Here is a 16,234-nt window from a genome sequence, read left to right on the forward strand (position 1 = left end):
TCGAATGATGGGGCATCCACAGCTTCTCTGGGCAACCTGTTCCAGTGTCTCACCACTCTCATTGTAAAAAATGTCTCCTTTCTATCCATTCTACTTGAAAATTGACTACGTGCATTTGGTGGTAGACGCTAGTCACATCAGGCTGAAACTGTGGGGAGTATGGACGCAACTCCAGTGTCCATAGACACATCAGATTGAGCGGCTCCACTGTCTCCTTGTGCACGGCTTGTGCACTGCCACACACCATGTTTAGAGCGGTCACTGCGAAAGCTGAATCTCTTGTGCTTCGGGTGATCAAAGCACACAGTAAAAATACTGATAATTAGCAACAGGAGGGTAGACAGACAATGTGCCAAAGAAAGGGGAAATACGTAACAGAAAATTTACTTTAGGAAGGCTCTTGGAAAGAAGACAATTTTCTCTCCTTTGTATATACTGAATAGAACAGTTTTTAAACAAAGCACAGATTTCACGTCTGCTGAAAGAAGTCACCAAACAACTGCCTGAAAACAGCAGTGAAACAAGATTGTAGCTTTAAAGACAAAATCAACTGATGAGATTGTCTGCTCTGATTGCCTGTTCTCACGCCAAAAGTGCTCGTGTCACACTTGTAGAGGTGCGTGTGAATGCAATGCTCCTGTACCAACTTTAATCCTACTGCAGTCCACAGTTGGCTTCATTTTCTCATGGAACATAGAGAAATGAAACTAGAAACCAATTTCACCAGTTTTAGGGCATGAAATGCATTACTTGCCATTGCTCTGCATTTTGTACATAGAGTCCCCATAGAAAGATTTCTGCAGTAAATAAAAATGCTTTTTATCTGCAGTTAGCTTAGGTATCTGGGATCTCAGTAACCTCAATGCAAGCAGATATTGGCACAGTGGAAGTCCTGGACTTGCAGGAAAACCTCCACCTGGGTGATGCTTGTGCTCTGCAGCTTCTCCTAGTGCCTCACTGATGGGCAATCTTTCCCGTAAGTAGCCAAAAGTGGTGGCTGCTTATCTCGCCTCCCAGATGTGCTGAGCAGGGAATCGCACCAGCACAACTTCACAGACAGGCTTTGAAGCCTACATGGGGGCTTCAGATTACAATTCAACACACTCCATAACACCTTCATGTGGCTTTCACGCAAACCATGGGGGAATCTTTGCACACTGGAGAAGCATACGAGAACTGGTGTAAAATGTAGCCAGCACAATGGGTTCATGTCAAGTATCATCTCATGTAGGGTTTACAGTCATAGCCTCTGTCATAGAGACCACAAACACATAAACACAGGAGATTATGTTCTTCTTTGGTTAAGACAAATGAGATTGACAAAGACAGACTTAATTATAACCTACATTTCTACAAAGGAACAGAGGACATTTTCAAGCAAAAAGGGTGTGTTTGCAGAGATATCATCAAGGAGAGGAGGTACTTGCTTGGAAATTATGGAAAAAAACACTTCTAGCCTGTTTTTTGGAAATAAGACTATCTTCTCAGTTGAATACCATTCTTGACTTATTCCACTTCTCACTGCTGACTCCCTTCCCTTCCTTCTCACAAGACATCAAGAATTAATGAGACAGAAGTTTAAATAAGGGAGAAGATAAAAGCCTAACCCACCCTTTATGTTTTATAGATTTACAGTTTATAAGCATAATTTAAAGTATCAATATGAGGACAGAGATTATTTAAACCTCTCAGCTATCGCAGGCCCTTATAAATTTTGAAGACTTCATAGATACAGATAAAGCTACTTGCTGCTAAAACCACAGGCTAAAGCAGCTATAACCTAGGGCCACATTTAGGTTAAAGCAATTCAGACACAAATGAAATTCTCCTTCACAGTGACACTGGAAACAAAGCACATGTGTAATATGAACACACATCACGCTGTCTGTGGCTCTGCATGCCATATTTTTGAATAAAATAAATTATTAAAAAATTAATGTACCTTCATTACGTATTCTTCAGCTGCTTTGCATCCATTCTCATAATTAAGAACATTGGCTAGACTAAACACAGTGATTAAAATAGTGAACTAACTGTGCATCTAAAGAATACCTAATTTTTTGCAGTGCTTATTTTTTTTTTATTCAATAGTGACACTTAAGAGATATTGTGTCACTACTGAGTAAGTTTATTACAGTTTCTTTTCTACCACATTTTTGAAATTTTAAATGCAAACAACATCATCCTATTTTGAGACTCTGGATCTATTGATGAAAACAGATTTTTGGTACACTTTTTGTATGCTCAAGTTAAGTGTTTTCTAACATACTTGAACGATAGTGTTATTGATGAAACAAAGATTGTAAGGTAAACACAAGTGACTCTGTGCTGAACAGGTAAACTGCAAACTTAAGTAATGCACAAGGTATAAAACAGGTCACTGGAAAAAAGTGCACTTACCTGGTATGTAAACTGCACTTTACTTGGTGATTTACCTAATTTTCCATTGATGTTAACTTCAATTTGACCTTGTTTTGGTTCATTCATTGGTCCAACTTGACATACAATCCTAGGAAGAAAGAATGTAAGTTTATCTGTTAGAAGTAACAGCTGCAATACTAATGCAATGTATGTGAGCTACCACACATGCTGCCAGCAAAAGCACTAACACTGCTTTATCCTACACAAAGTACTTGAGCTCTGCCTCAGATTCCCAGCAAAAACACCCAAGAAAATCTTAATCTTATATCTAAAGGAAGATAAAACTGAAACCTGAGCACTGTACACAGCAGCTATTTTAGCAATCCGTTAGTAGAGGTGCCTTCTACAGAAGACAGATTCAGCCCAGAAGTCAGAGATGAACCTCTTCAATGCCACACAAGGTTTTCACTGGACCTGGTGATGTTAAGAACCCCAACCCTGACCCTTGATGTAAGAATCAGACCATCAGCTGTCTCGTAAATTTGTGTGCTTTAGCTCTTATACTTTGTTGTGCATCCTGCTATTTTTCAGCTTTAAACTACTGTATTTTCACACCTACAATCAAAATCCCTTTAGAATTACTGTTCTCTGAAAATAAATCCTCAGATAACTCACATAAATTCAGAGGTCAAGGAATATTGGCCGAGTAAACACTGCCTTAACTAACACTGCTACTGGCTGATAGCTTGGTTGTTTAAATTTTTGTTTCAAACAGGTGATCCACAGAATACAAGCATGAAAATGCAAAAAGGATTCGACACACTTGAAAACTGGGACAGACGCTTAATGAAGAGCTGATAATACAGAGTAGATAAGGAGGTATATAATGTTTGCAGCCTGGGCAGGCAGGGTTTCAGACAGGACATACCCTGAGGATCACTGCTAATTTCCTTTGCTCTTTCCCTCCAGGATGATTGCTGTTCTTCCATAAGGAGTGCACAACTGCTTAAAAAAACCCCTCAAATAAAAAAAAAACCAAACCAAAACAAAAACAAACCAACCCCAAATTACTGGGTATAATGTACTTAAATCGGGACTTATAATAAAAGGATTGTCAAGTCCCTCTGCAGATCACGGCAGACTTTTCTGCCTGGGTACTGGCAAGTGGACAAAATTCTCTAAATTCTTGCATGTCCTGGCATGTGTATGGCTGCCTGAGTCTGTTCCTCATCATGTCTCTACTGTATTCTTGGAAGTTGTATCTTCTTGTCAGGCAGAAACAGGAAACGGTGCCTTTGTAGGAATTTCTACCATATGTCAAGCTAGGGAAAGCAGCCGGGGGCCGGGGCCGGGGGGTGTGCGTGTGGGAAACGCCGCAGCGTGGTTAGCAGGGATTTTAATTGAGAAAAGTTCCCTTCCCCCACGTTACAAATGGAAAACTACAAAGAAGGAGAACATGACTTCTCGAAGGCCAACAATTAAATCACCGCAGAGCCAGAAAGCAGCCTTAAGTGCCTGAAATCTCTCTGCTCTCCTGCCCATGGGAGCAACTGTCTCCTAAAAATGACTAGCTTTTTACTGCAGAAGGATAGGGGAGTGAGACTAGGCACTTTTTTTTGTTTTAATTAAATAAAATAAAATAAGATCATAATAAAACAAAAGAATGGAGGAAGATAAAGACAGAAAAGTATAGATACCTATTTGGAGATTTTGAATAACTTCTTTTTCAAGGTTTCCCTATTGGAGAACATCCTTCAAAACCCCCTAATTTGTTGATAAATGACATTATGCAAGTTGCATTTGTTCTCACCCATTACAACACTGGCAGAGCTTAGGAAACCAGTAACGTTGCTATGATACAAGGAACCAGTCATCTGAGTTCTGGCTCTTTTCCATGTGTTTAAAAATATCAAAAAGCTTTAGAAAAAGCCAAGAGGGTGGGGAAATTCTTGTAAGGCTATGCTGCGATTCAGTGCAGCTTTTGCAAACACTGAAAATAAGGAATGGGAAAAGATGACTGTAAAAGAGTTGGGAATTTTGTGGATGGTGATGCACATGTAAATGCATGAATGATGGCAATGGGTTTGGGAAGCAGTAAGAGATATACAGCTATATATACATTCCTAAGTCCTAGGGGCCTGGGATGCTTCTAAATGTCAGATCCACAAACTGACTAAAGCTAAACTTTTTTCAAAAGCTAAAAAAAATCACTTCGGCATCTTCAAAATCCCTTTCAAAACACGCCACAGAAATAGCAAAAAGTTACTGTATTATACTTTAAATTAACAGAAGGGAAAGAAAGCCAAGGTTTCAAATGCAGCTTTAAATATCAAAAGTGAATGGAAGAAAAAGCACACTGCTTAAAATATGTCATTACTTTTAATATTACTACTGAGCTTTCATGCTATGCTTTTTATCAGCTAAAATCAAAAGGGTATGACCCTCTTGAAATTAGATGTTTTATATAATCTGTAGTAAACACCTAGAAACCTAGAAGAATTTAGGCATACTTCTTTTCATTTTTGGCACTGCTTAAGTGTGACAAGTAATCCACAAAACATCTACCAACCTGCTTAGGCAATTCAACATCCATGGACTTGTTGGCTCTGCGATGAAACTTAGTCATCTAAAGCCAACCAAAACCCTGGGATCCCTCCCTGCCCCCAGGAAAGAAACTTTGTGGCTGGACTAAAACAAAAAGATTTAAGCTTCCTCTTGCTTTATCTACTTTCCCATAAATCTTGTATGCTTGGCTGCACTGTTGTTCAGATTTAGCAAAGATTTTAATGACTAGATGCACACCTAAGATACATTTAATTTAAAAAACAAATAGTCTTGAGACATCTGCAGTAATAGTTTTGGAAAGCTTTTCAAACAAATAAGGAAAAAAAATTCAATCAGAAGGGTAGTACGCTATCGTAAATTTGTTGTGTATTAGTATCTATAATGATTGTAAATACTCAGACACATTACTATAAAATATTGCAGATATATCGCACTAGTTCTTTCTTCTATTGATAACTTTTTATAACCACAGAAGATCACCTTCTCCTGAAAATGCACAGAAGTCCACTATTTTTTCTAAAACCTTGTGAAAAATATCCAGCAATTACCTTGTGGAAACAGAGTAGAATTCCTCTTTGAAAAGACATTCCTTGTCTGCCACTGTTATATTTGTTACATCTTCTGCTTTTATTCCCAAATTAGATCCCATGATGGTCAAAAGAATTCCACCACTTAGTGGTCCAGTTTTTGGCTCAATCTGTGTTTGCATGAGGAAAAGTAAAAAAAAAAGCAAAATTAAATACTGCAGTGACCATGTTGCTCTTCCATGTTATTTAAAGCTCCTTTGACTTACCCATACTTGGAATTAAAAAGATGTTTCTTGTAGGACCCCTACAAAAACATGCTATGTAACTTTTTAATGTTAATTAATTACTTGTTCGCTCAGAATGAGTATTCATCAGCTGCTGATTTCGTGTCTCCTGTGGCAGACTGTTACGTACAAAACTCTTGCTGCGTGTTTACTCTGTTTTAAGTTTGCTTCCTCCACTCCAGCGCTATGATTTTGAAAGGCAAATGGATTGGGCTCCTCTCATAATCATTCCATGGGCTTTTCTGGCCTTTTTTTGCCAAGATTTTCTCCGTTTAGGTTCATGGAAGAAGAGTGCACCTTCCTAAAACAAACTGCTGTCCCACATAATGTCTCCAAAAGTTCTGCTAGCCCCTTGGTTGTCTTTACTGCATCAAATGGTAGGATGCCACAGTGTATGGTTTGATACTAATTAAATAACTGGCAATTAAAATGATGACTGAGAAAATCCTGTGGTTGCAGTGGACTTCTCAGGTTGAAATATGGCCTCAACAGGCACTATTCTGAATATTTGTTGGGAGGCTCACCTGCTTTGCTATGCAATAAATGGAGCACCTCCGGCAAGACCTTTTTGGGTGTTCAGCTCTGAAGGGCTGCAAGTTTATCATGAAGAAGACGGACGTTGCACAGTCCCAAACAGTGTAATTGGAAGGCAAACAAATACAGCTTCTGAAAGTCTGGACTTTAACATCTGCTGAGTTTCTTAGATCTAAGCAAGTCTGAGCACAGACACAAGGCTGCTGCTGCTGGCTGCCCAGCCCAGCTCCAGAGTCACTTGCTCTGTTTTCTTACTGGGTCAACTTCCTAAAACTTCTGCCCGCTGGCCATCCCTTTGCACTCAACCCATAAACTAACTAGCTGAAAAATGACTTAAAGGTTTGTGTAGATGTTTCCAAATATTTTGTTCAAATCTGAAATTAACAAAAGCTTTGAAAAATTTACTATTTCAGTATTTAATCCACAATTACGTACAAACAATATCCCAGGTGAAAACACTTTTATTTTTCTTAGTTTTCTTTTTCCTTCCCACTCAAATTATCTTCATCTGGGCACAGCTAATCACACAAGCATTCTTCTCCACACTTTTCGTCATGATTTCAGGGTATTTGCCTTCCTTGGCAGACTTAACTGTTTACCTGCTATTTCTTCTTAGCTACACCGTCGTGGCCAATGTCATCCAGTGTCTCTAACAGTTTGAGCCACAGGTTTCAGAATTAAACAGTTCCTATCTTATTTGAGTGAAACATCCCTGTTATGACTCTCAACCTCTGTCTTACAGTTACCGCATTTTGTGATAGCTTGGGATACGTTCTCATTGAATGGTGAGTCTAAGTTTCAAAGTATGGATATCACTGTTGCAGCAACTTAGACTTGCCCAGTGGAAGTACATATCACACTTCTCTTGACAATTATGCCCAGAAAAACAGCATTTGGCTTGTTGCTGAAAAGGACAAGAATTTATCACTTCTTGCTTTGGCTACAGGTCCACCAAGGTGGACAACACTCTTCCCCCGCTCCCACTGTAGGACTACTGCCGAGTAAGCCAGCTTCTCTGACTTCTTACATCCAACTTCTACAGCCCTGGGTTTCATCCTGGTGTGGACTGGAAAATATCACTGACACCTGGAAAACAAACTGTGATGCAGAAACAACCTGCTCCCTTATTAAACACTATTTAGAAGTCTAGTTTGAAGTCTGTTAATGAGCCTGCTATGTGCTTGCAGTTCCAGGCACAGTGAACCTCTCTTACAGACTTATTTCAGGTAGAAAGGACTTCAGGAGAGAAAAAAAATCTGTGCTATTTCCCAAGAATCAAGGGCCACGTTTAAGCACACACTGCTAGCTGGGCTTCTAGCATGGTGAGGACAAGGCTTGAAAAACAAGGAGTCTCAAAGACTCCATTCAGTCTCTTGAGTCTTTACAAATCTCTCACACACATCACTACTGGCATTATTTCCTTGCAGCTATTTCAGAGGCTTACTTAACACCCTAGGAAAAAAACTGCCTTTCAGTATGAGCTTGCATGAATGCTTTCTTCCTGAAAAATAATACACTGGTAGGGAGAGAAAAAAGCCATCTTACGCGAGTGATTTCTGGATGAGGACACGTGTCAGTGGGAGGAGCATGACAGAGTTTTTCATAAACGCACTTGCTGGGCTTGCCCTCTTCTTCACACCAGACACATTTATAGTCGCGATGGGCTGCGAGGCATAAGCTGCAGTCGCTTCGTCCGTAAGAGCAGTTGTACAGAGTCACTGAAATATGAAAGGTAAATGCGCTTAGACATTTCCCTCTGTTTCAAGGGTATTCAGTGTGTTGTAGGAAGGAAAACTAATCTGATGTACAAAGCCTGCCTTTTGCTCATTTGAGTCGTGTGAAGAATATGCACACTCTGTACTTAATCCCTGAAATGATGCTGAAAAAACCCTGTAGTTTTCCCTCCATAGAAAAACCTCAAATCTATCCATGTGCAGAGTATGAATAAACTATCTAGAACACAAATGCATTTCTGTCACTCAGGCATTGTCAAAACATTTAAGTACAAAGTCCTTTGTTTGACTATCCTCGATGAACCTGCCTATACAACTGCTCAAAGACTAGTACAAACAAATGGGTCCTCCTGGCGTACCAGGAGTCAGACATGGAAGTGTATAAGCTTTACATGGGTTTCACTGGGGACAGACATCAGCTGCCATGGGACCTCTGCCAGTTGTGTATTTAAAGGAAGAGAGCTGCCTTTGTTGGATGTTTCCAGGACATTTGGCCCTTTCCAAAATCATCGCTAAAGCCTGAATTGAATAGAAAGTTAACACTTAATGAAGTGTTATCCTTTGTTCAGGTTAATACCTCTTGATTTCTCCAATCGTCTATATTTTCTTGCTTTCGTTTTCCCTTTTGTCTTGAATTGTCATCCTGATGTATGCCTTATTCCTTCTGTAGTGGGGTTTAATTCTAGTTTTTCTAAGCCAAGAAATCAGGTCTGACAGTCATGCCTCTCTTACTGATGAACCATGCACCAACTGTCCCAGACACTAAACTTGTTTTGGTCCCCATCAATCTCCAGCATGACGCACAGCCACTGAACAAAATTAATTTTCCCAAATAGATGAAAAGCCTTGAGACAGAGCTGGGTGGTTCAGCACCATATGGAAAGCCTGAGCTTGCAAGAAAACATTTGGAGATGCACTTGAGAGCTAGTCCAGAAGAAAACAGACTGAAAAGATGCCACACATTTCTCTAGGGGAAGCGTGCAAGTTGCACAGATTACTCAGCGTGTGAGAGCTGTGCTTCCCTGGGAAGGTGAGCTGATTATTGTAGAGGGAAACTTCTTGCTCCCTCCTTTTCCTTCCCTTCATTCCCGCTTCTCTCTACCCTTTGCTGCTCTTTTTTTCTGGCCGCGCTCCCTTTCACCCTCTGCCAGCAAGGCTCTGGCACTTGTTGAGTCTTCTTGTAAATCAGCTTAACTTACTAGAACAGCAGAAACTATCCAGGATTCCTCCTGTGCTCTTTCAAGAGTTAAATGTGCTCACAGATGGGAGTGGGGAGTACAAGACAGAGACTCACCATCTCCCCTTTCCAGTAGCGATGAACTGTTTTATGTGCTCATTAAGTCTCAAGAAATGGTACCCTTAGTGACACTAGGTTTTTTTCAAAGGAGATTCATCTTTAAAGATGCAGGAAGCAAAGCAAAGTAAACAGAGGTGATCAGATGTGGGCAAGAGAGACCAGGATAAATCCCTTTGAGACTGTGTATGGTAAAGGCCATCAAAAACGTCTATTTAAAGAAAGCTTTTATTCTCAGAGGAGCAGGACTCTAGGAAGGACACCGGCGAAATGATCCTCCAGTCACTAGCATTTCAATGTACTTGATACCTTCCTAGATAAGAGCAGCAGCAGTAGCTTTTAAAATCTAATTCCAAGAGGCCACCATGTCAGTTTTCTACTGAAATGAAAAAGTAAAATGAGAATGCTGGTTCTCCATTATCTTTCAGCAGTGCCCTTATTGCCCTGCTAGGCACGAAAAAGATTACAGATGCCCAAAGCTTGGCTACAGCCTCTCTGCCACTTGCAGGAGAGCATACAACCTCGTAAGGGCAGTTTTTCTCTAAATGATGCATATTTAAAAACCTCAGCATTCAGTTTCACAGCTAGTCTTTAATAGAATAACATGGTTTTATTCTTTCCCTTACAATGAAGAAGCCTGGTTTTAACCCTTCTTATATCTAGTTGGCATATCCACTTGATTTCAAGCAGCTTTCCTAGCACAAACTCAGTCGAGACACCATTGGAGGCTTATGCAAAGCCAGGGGACTGTGGCATTTGTAACAATGAATCAATGAGAAAGAGCATCCATTTGATTCAACCCCTACCTTGAATTCTCAAGGAATCGATGAGCGCAAAGCGGGAGTAGCATCATTTGCTTCATATGCTCAGCACATCAATACAGGAGTCACTGAGCAGCAAGGATAACCCAAGCAATATTTTCAACAGTTTGTGTGTTAACTATTCACTCTGTATGTTGGATGTGAATGTAGTGCTGGGGAGAAGCACCAGACTGGCAGCCCTGGTACGTTGCTGTTTGCTTTTATAAGCAGAAGAGACAGTGCAGGCAGCAGCAAGGAAAACTTTCCTCTCATCTACGCTGTGAATTGCTTTTGCAGGAGGAACCAGATTGCTTTCTTAAGCTGAAAGGTTGCTACTGGGACTTGAGCGAGTAATATTGTTAAACAAATCTTCCCCTTGCCTTCCTAAACCCTGCGTTACCCACCCACACTGCCACGTGGCTACCTGGTATGGCACGGGAATACGCTTACTGAATTACTTTGTTATCCTGCATCGGCTGGACGAGGATTTTCAACCCATCCCTCAGTAAACAATGTCAGCACTGCAATGTCTTGATGTCCCTCACATCCAGTTGCGGCAAAAGCTATGGCCTTAAAGCATTAAACACTCCCCCTGCTCACTGATCAGCTCATTAAATGTACCAGCAGCAAGCCACTCATTAGATTCAGACTCTTATCCATCACCTTGAGATACCAACTGTGAAATCATTGATAAAAAGGACAAAGGATAAAAGGGATATATTGGATTTCCTACTGTTCAGAACCTCCGATGGCTTGAGATGTGAAAACGCTACCGTAACTTAGTATTCACTAAGTGTTATACACAGAAAGGGTTCTTTCACTGGCAGGTTCAAAGGTGCTTCTCAGCAACCTAAAGCCAATTCTTTTCAAGATGCATAAAAAACATTACGCCTCAGATTTCATATGGCAAGGAAATTTAAAAGCAGGAGAGAATTTGGATTAAAAAAATCTATTTTACAATAAAAAGAGACATTTGTTGATAATTTTTCAATTCCCATCTTGCAAGTGTTCTAGGTTTCAATCTGATAACATTTCTTCAATAATTTAGCTACTACTTTTTTTCTATGTTTTTCCCATAGAAAAAAGATTTTGGGAATATTTGATCAAAATTCTGCAGTTTTAAACACCACAGCTTTTGGAATGAAAATTAAGACAGTGTAAGATTTTAATATGACCTCTCCATAACATCAACATGCCAGGTGTTCTTTTCAGTGCTTTCAACACTGCACACAGAGCCATAGGCAATATCTTCTAAAAACATACTTCTATGCTGACAATAAGAAAGGGAATAAATTTAAATATTGTACAGATGGAAAAATATGGTCCAAGGTTTTAATCTGCAGGGTATATTACTTGCGGGCAGTATTAGTTTTCCTGCGAGTAACAAGTGCGTTGCCTCGCAGTTTTTGCAACACTATGCCTTAAACTTCAGTCCAAAGGAGGGCAAGGTAGGTCCCAGCTCCCAGATACTGCTCCGCTGATTTTGATGGAGCTTCCTCACCTCAGCTCAGGACTAGGCTCACAAACATAATTGCTTCATTGTTGTATGTTGAAAGAAACAAAGAATTTTATATTTGTAAAGGGATTTATATCAGAGACCAAGTCTTTGTGCTATAAAACACTTAATATACTTTTTGTTGCCACAGAAATAAATGAATGAAGTAATCAGCTGAAGGCACACTGAACGTCTCTGTATTGCTGAGTAGATGTAATGACTGCAGAACGTGTCTGAGCTGAGACACAGCTGAAAGTTGAGATTTTGTGTGAAGTCCATACGAGCGGCAATGAGAAGGATCCCCTTTCTGCTGTTGGAGGCGGAAAGTTCATTGGGGAAGGGAAATAGCCATTGAAAAAAAAGAATCAAACTACTTAAGTTTGATTTGTTTGAACTGTGTAGCTTTGCTATTAGGATTGCCCTTCAGAGCAAAAGCAAACTTGAAAATAATGGTAGCATATTTAAAATGGCTTTTAATATATACAACACTGATGTTTAATTCATGAGTTTAGTATTAATAAGTTTTGATCTGTCGGATTTAATTGCTACACCCAAACCAGTAAAACCTACAAAGGTAACATTCTTATTCACATGGCTCCAAATTATGAAGGAATTGATTTCTGTTTATTGTAATTAACCTGCCTTTAATCCCATTTTTCATCCTTACCCATCAGTTTGCTGTCAATCTTGACCGTATCTGTTCTTATGGATAAGTTAAGTCGTAGGGTCTCATTTGCACTATAGGAGAACTGGAAAAGATGACACAATAGAGATATTTATACCTACATTTCACAAGGTTAATTTCATGCGTTTTCTATGATTCTCGATAATCAGAGCTGAGAAGGTTTTAGAAACTATTCCAGACCTTATGGTCTTTTTGTCATCTTGGCCAAACAGATTTATAGAAAAATGTTTTAATGAACCTAATCCCTCACAACCAGAATTTTCAAGTATCAAGGGACAGCAGTATCTGAATACCCGCTTTTCATTAATTTAATTTACATTTGGTAATAAGTATCCAAGTAGCAAAGGTGCTGTTCAGATTCAGTAAGTATAGCTGCTGACCCTGCTGAGTTCTCCCTTCCCACACCATCTGGCCCCATTACTTCTGTGGACACAGCAGACTCGCGCTGCATGGAGGGGAAAACTCTTGCATCTTTTGCAGTGGAACCCCCTCATTATAGCCAAAGCACAAGGTTCACATGCTCCAAGACATGAGCTTCTGCTCACGTTGAAAGACAGCAGCAATAACAACCGGTGGGAAAGAAAAAGAGCAAATAAAAATACAATAGCTTTATAAAGCAAAAGCTTTGTGCTAAGCTCAAATGCTGCATAAATGCTAATTAGTTCTCAAAACTACTCTGTTAGTAAGCTTATAAGACATAAAGGTTACAGTCAGCCTAACATTTTTGAGTCCAACTTTGAGCTTGGTAAATAAACTATTTTTTTTAATATTATTTCCTTTCTCTGTAAAATAAACCAAAGTGAAAGAAGCATAGATAGTAAGTAGCCAAACAACAACATTTTACAGATGTACAATGTGAAAGTTAATGAATTGGAGTGTGGAGAGGGAGAGCTCTGAAATTTTCATCGTTCATCCTCAATGATTTCACCAGATTACATAAAAAGTGAAGAATAAGAGAGTAATGGTCCCAAATTCCCCCAGGGACAGCTCAGTGAACCCGTGGATTGCACAGATAGACAAATCAAGGAGAGAGAGAGAATGCTTTCAGGGGAGACCCCAGGAGCTCTAAGCCAAAGCTGCTGCCTTTGACTGCTACTGCCAAAGGAGAATCTCCATCAGAGGTGACTTAGTTCTTTGAGGGAAACCAAAATTACCTGTATATTTCTGGACACATGTGGATAATGGAACAGGACTATAAGAACTAAATATGTTTGGTAGGTGAATCATATTTTTGCATTTACCTCTTCACTCATGAATGAAAATTTTCCTTCATCTGATTCATAAACAGGAGCTTCGAATTCAAACTGACTGTTTCCAACTGCAAATTTTTTATCCTATGGAAGAGAAAAGTTCAGCTTAGAATTTGTACAGCATCACCAAGCATAATAAAACATCACCAGGCAATATCCTGTTCAGCACTGGAAGTAATAAGAACCAATGGAGAAGGCTAACCAGCTAAAGTAATCTTCTGAAAACAAAGCTAATGAAACACTGAGCCAGCGCAATCTGCTGCTTTGCTGCACCCCTCCAACGTTTGTTAAAGGTGGAAGCACCAAGCAGTACAAATAAAGCAAGAACATATCTAGCACTCTGTTTTATGGAGCAATAAGGGAAAGTCAAGAGATGTGAATACCGGATGGCTTCACACATCAGATGTGTTATTAACAGAGCTGTGTGAGTTCTGCCCTTTAAGGTATTGTCTGCAGGGACCCTGGGCAGATCAGGAATGTAAGAATTACATGGGAAACTGGAATGAACATCTCTCAGACCTTGCTGGCTTTGTTTCTCCTGCCTCACCACGACTCCAGCTGTGTTTTCACAGGACAGTCTTTGATGGCAATACCAGCTTAAGAGTATTCCTGCCTCCTAGAGACCTTCTTCTTCCTATCTTCTCCCTAGGCACTGCAGCACATACCAGCTTTGCCAGAAGAAGCAGAGAAAGAAGCAAGCATTAAGAACATTTTCAGACAATATTGTTGGCAAATACTTATGAAATCAGAGCCCACTGGGGGACAAGATCACCTTTCACCTTTATAGAATCAGAGAATGGCTTGGGTTGGAAAGGACCTTCAAAGATCATCTAGTTCCAATCCTCCTGACATGGGCAGGGACACCTTTCACTAGATCAGGTTGCTCAGAACCCCATCCAACCTGACCTAGGACACTTGCAGTGATGGGGCATCCACAACTTCTCTGAGCAACCCATTCCAGTGTCTCATCACCCTCATCATAAAAGATTTCTTTCTTATATCCTATCTAAACCTACCCTCTTTCAGTTTAAAACTGTTGTCCCTTGTCCTGTTACTATAGGCCATGGTAAAAAGTCTGTCCCCATGTTTCTTATAAGTCCGCTTGAAGTACTGGAAGACTGCAATAAGGTCTCCCTGGAGCCTTCTCTTCTCCAGGCGGAACAACCCCAGCTCTCTCAGCCTGTCCTCAGAGGAGAGGTGTTCCATCCCTCTGATCATGTTTGTGTCCCTCCTCTGGACCCGCTCTGACAGCTCCATGTCTTTGCTGTGCTGAGGGCTCCAGAGCTGGACACAGGACTCCAGGTGGGGTCTCACCAGAGCAGAGCAGAGGGTCAGAATCACCTCCCTTGACCTGCTGGCCACACTGCTTTGGATGCAGCCCAGGATACGGTTGGCCTTCCGGGCTGCAAGCGCACATTACTGGCTCATATCCAACCTTCCATCCACCAGGACCCCCAAGTCCTTCTCCACAGGGCTACTCACTCCATTCATGCCCCAGTCTGTATCGATATTGGGGGTTGCCCTGACCCAGGGGCAGGACCCTGCAACTGGCCTTGCTGAAGTTCATGAGAACTTGACTTTGATGCCTTCTGTAGATGTAAAGAACTAGAACTAGTTCCTGCTTTTGCCCAGAACTGCTTGAGTCTTGGAGTACATGGCAAAAAAATAATGATTACTTGATTCCTCTTTCCTGCTCCGAGGGTTAGTAAGTTGTGTGCTACTGTGACCCAAGCCTCATGTATGAGGATCTTAACTTACTTATTTGTAGCTACTTCTTCAATGCTGGAATCACTGGTAACTCATGGCTCACTAGGTTTATCTAATTAGTACAGTGGAAACTTTTTGTATTGCACCTTCACTGTGACAGGTTGGGTAGCAGACACAAGAGCACACCAAGGTTTGGGGCTGACGAGGAACATATGCTTTAAGCAGGCAAAGGGCCTGAATCCAGTCTCTGGGAGGCTTATGTTATAGAGAGGAACAGACCTTTTACTTCTTCCTTCTCAGAAGCTGCATATAGAAACTAAGTAACCTGGTTACAGCCAGGATAGAGTTAATTTTTTTCACAGAAGCTAGTGTGAGGCTGTGTTTTGGATTTGGGATGAGAAAATGCTGATAACGTGCTGATGTGTTGAGTTGTTGCTAAGCACTTAAGGACAGTCCAGCTTCTCGTGCTGGCCCGCCAGCAAGAAGGCTGGGGGTGCATGGAAAGCTGGGAGGGGACACAGCTGGGACAGCTGACCCAGGCTGGCCAGAGGGATATTCCATACCATATGATGTCATGCTCAGTATATAAAGCTGGGACAAAGAAGAAGGAAGGGGTGGAAGGACGTTCGGTGTGATGGCGCCTGTCTTCCCACACAACCATTACGTGTGATGCAGCCCTGCTGCCCTGGAGATGGCTGAACACCTGCCTGCCCATGGGAAGAGGTGAATGAATTCCTTGTTTTGCTTTGCCCGCGTGCGTGGCTTTTGCTTTACCTGTTAAACTGTCTTTATCTCAACCCACGAGTTTCTTCACTTTTCCGATTTTCTGCCCCGTCCCACCGGGAAGGGGGAGTGAGTGAGCGGCTGCGTGGTGCTTGGTTGCTGGCTGGGGCTAAACCACAACACTTAGCTACTGACTGAGCTCTGAAAAGCATTTCATGAAAGTTTTACAGCCCATTCTGCTTTACAGAAAATGTCTACATACTCCAAGTTTTAAAG

The 16,234-nt window shown here is 40.9% G+C and overlaps 1 protein-coding gene across 1 annotated transcript in view; it reads right to left on the reverse strand.

The window, feature by feature from the left end:
• PLXNB2 (plexin B2) overlaps positions 1 to 16,234 on the reverse strand; it is a gene marked incomplete at its 3' end in the record, with an annotated part of 77,557 nt that overhangs the window by 41,979 nt on the left and 19,344 nt on the right. The window contains exons 10-14 of the mRNA XM_082014011.1: positions 13,520 to 13,612; positions 12,261 to 12,342; positions 7,817 to 7,989; positions 5,475 to 5,623; positions 2,401 to 2,509 (exon numbers count right to left, since the gene is read on the reverse strand). Coding sequence (XP_081870137.1) covers positions 2,401 to 2,509; positions 5,475 to 5,623; positions 7,817 to 7,989; positions 12,261 to 12,342; positions 13,520 to 13,612 — 606 coding nt within the window. The remainder of the gene's footprint in view (positions 1 to 2,400; positions 2,510 to 5,474; positions 5,624 to 7,816; positions 7,990 to 12,260; positions 12,343 to 13,519; positions 13,613 to 16,234) is intronic.

The sequence above is a fragment of the Phaethon aethereus genome (assembly GCF_964289735.1).
Source record: "Phaethon aethereus genome assembly, chromosome: 1".
NCBI lineage: Eukaryota > Metazoa > Chordata > Aves > Phaethontiformes > Phaethontidae > Phaethon > Phaethon aethereus.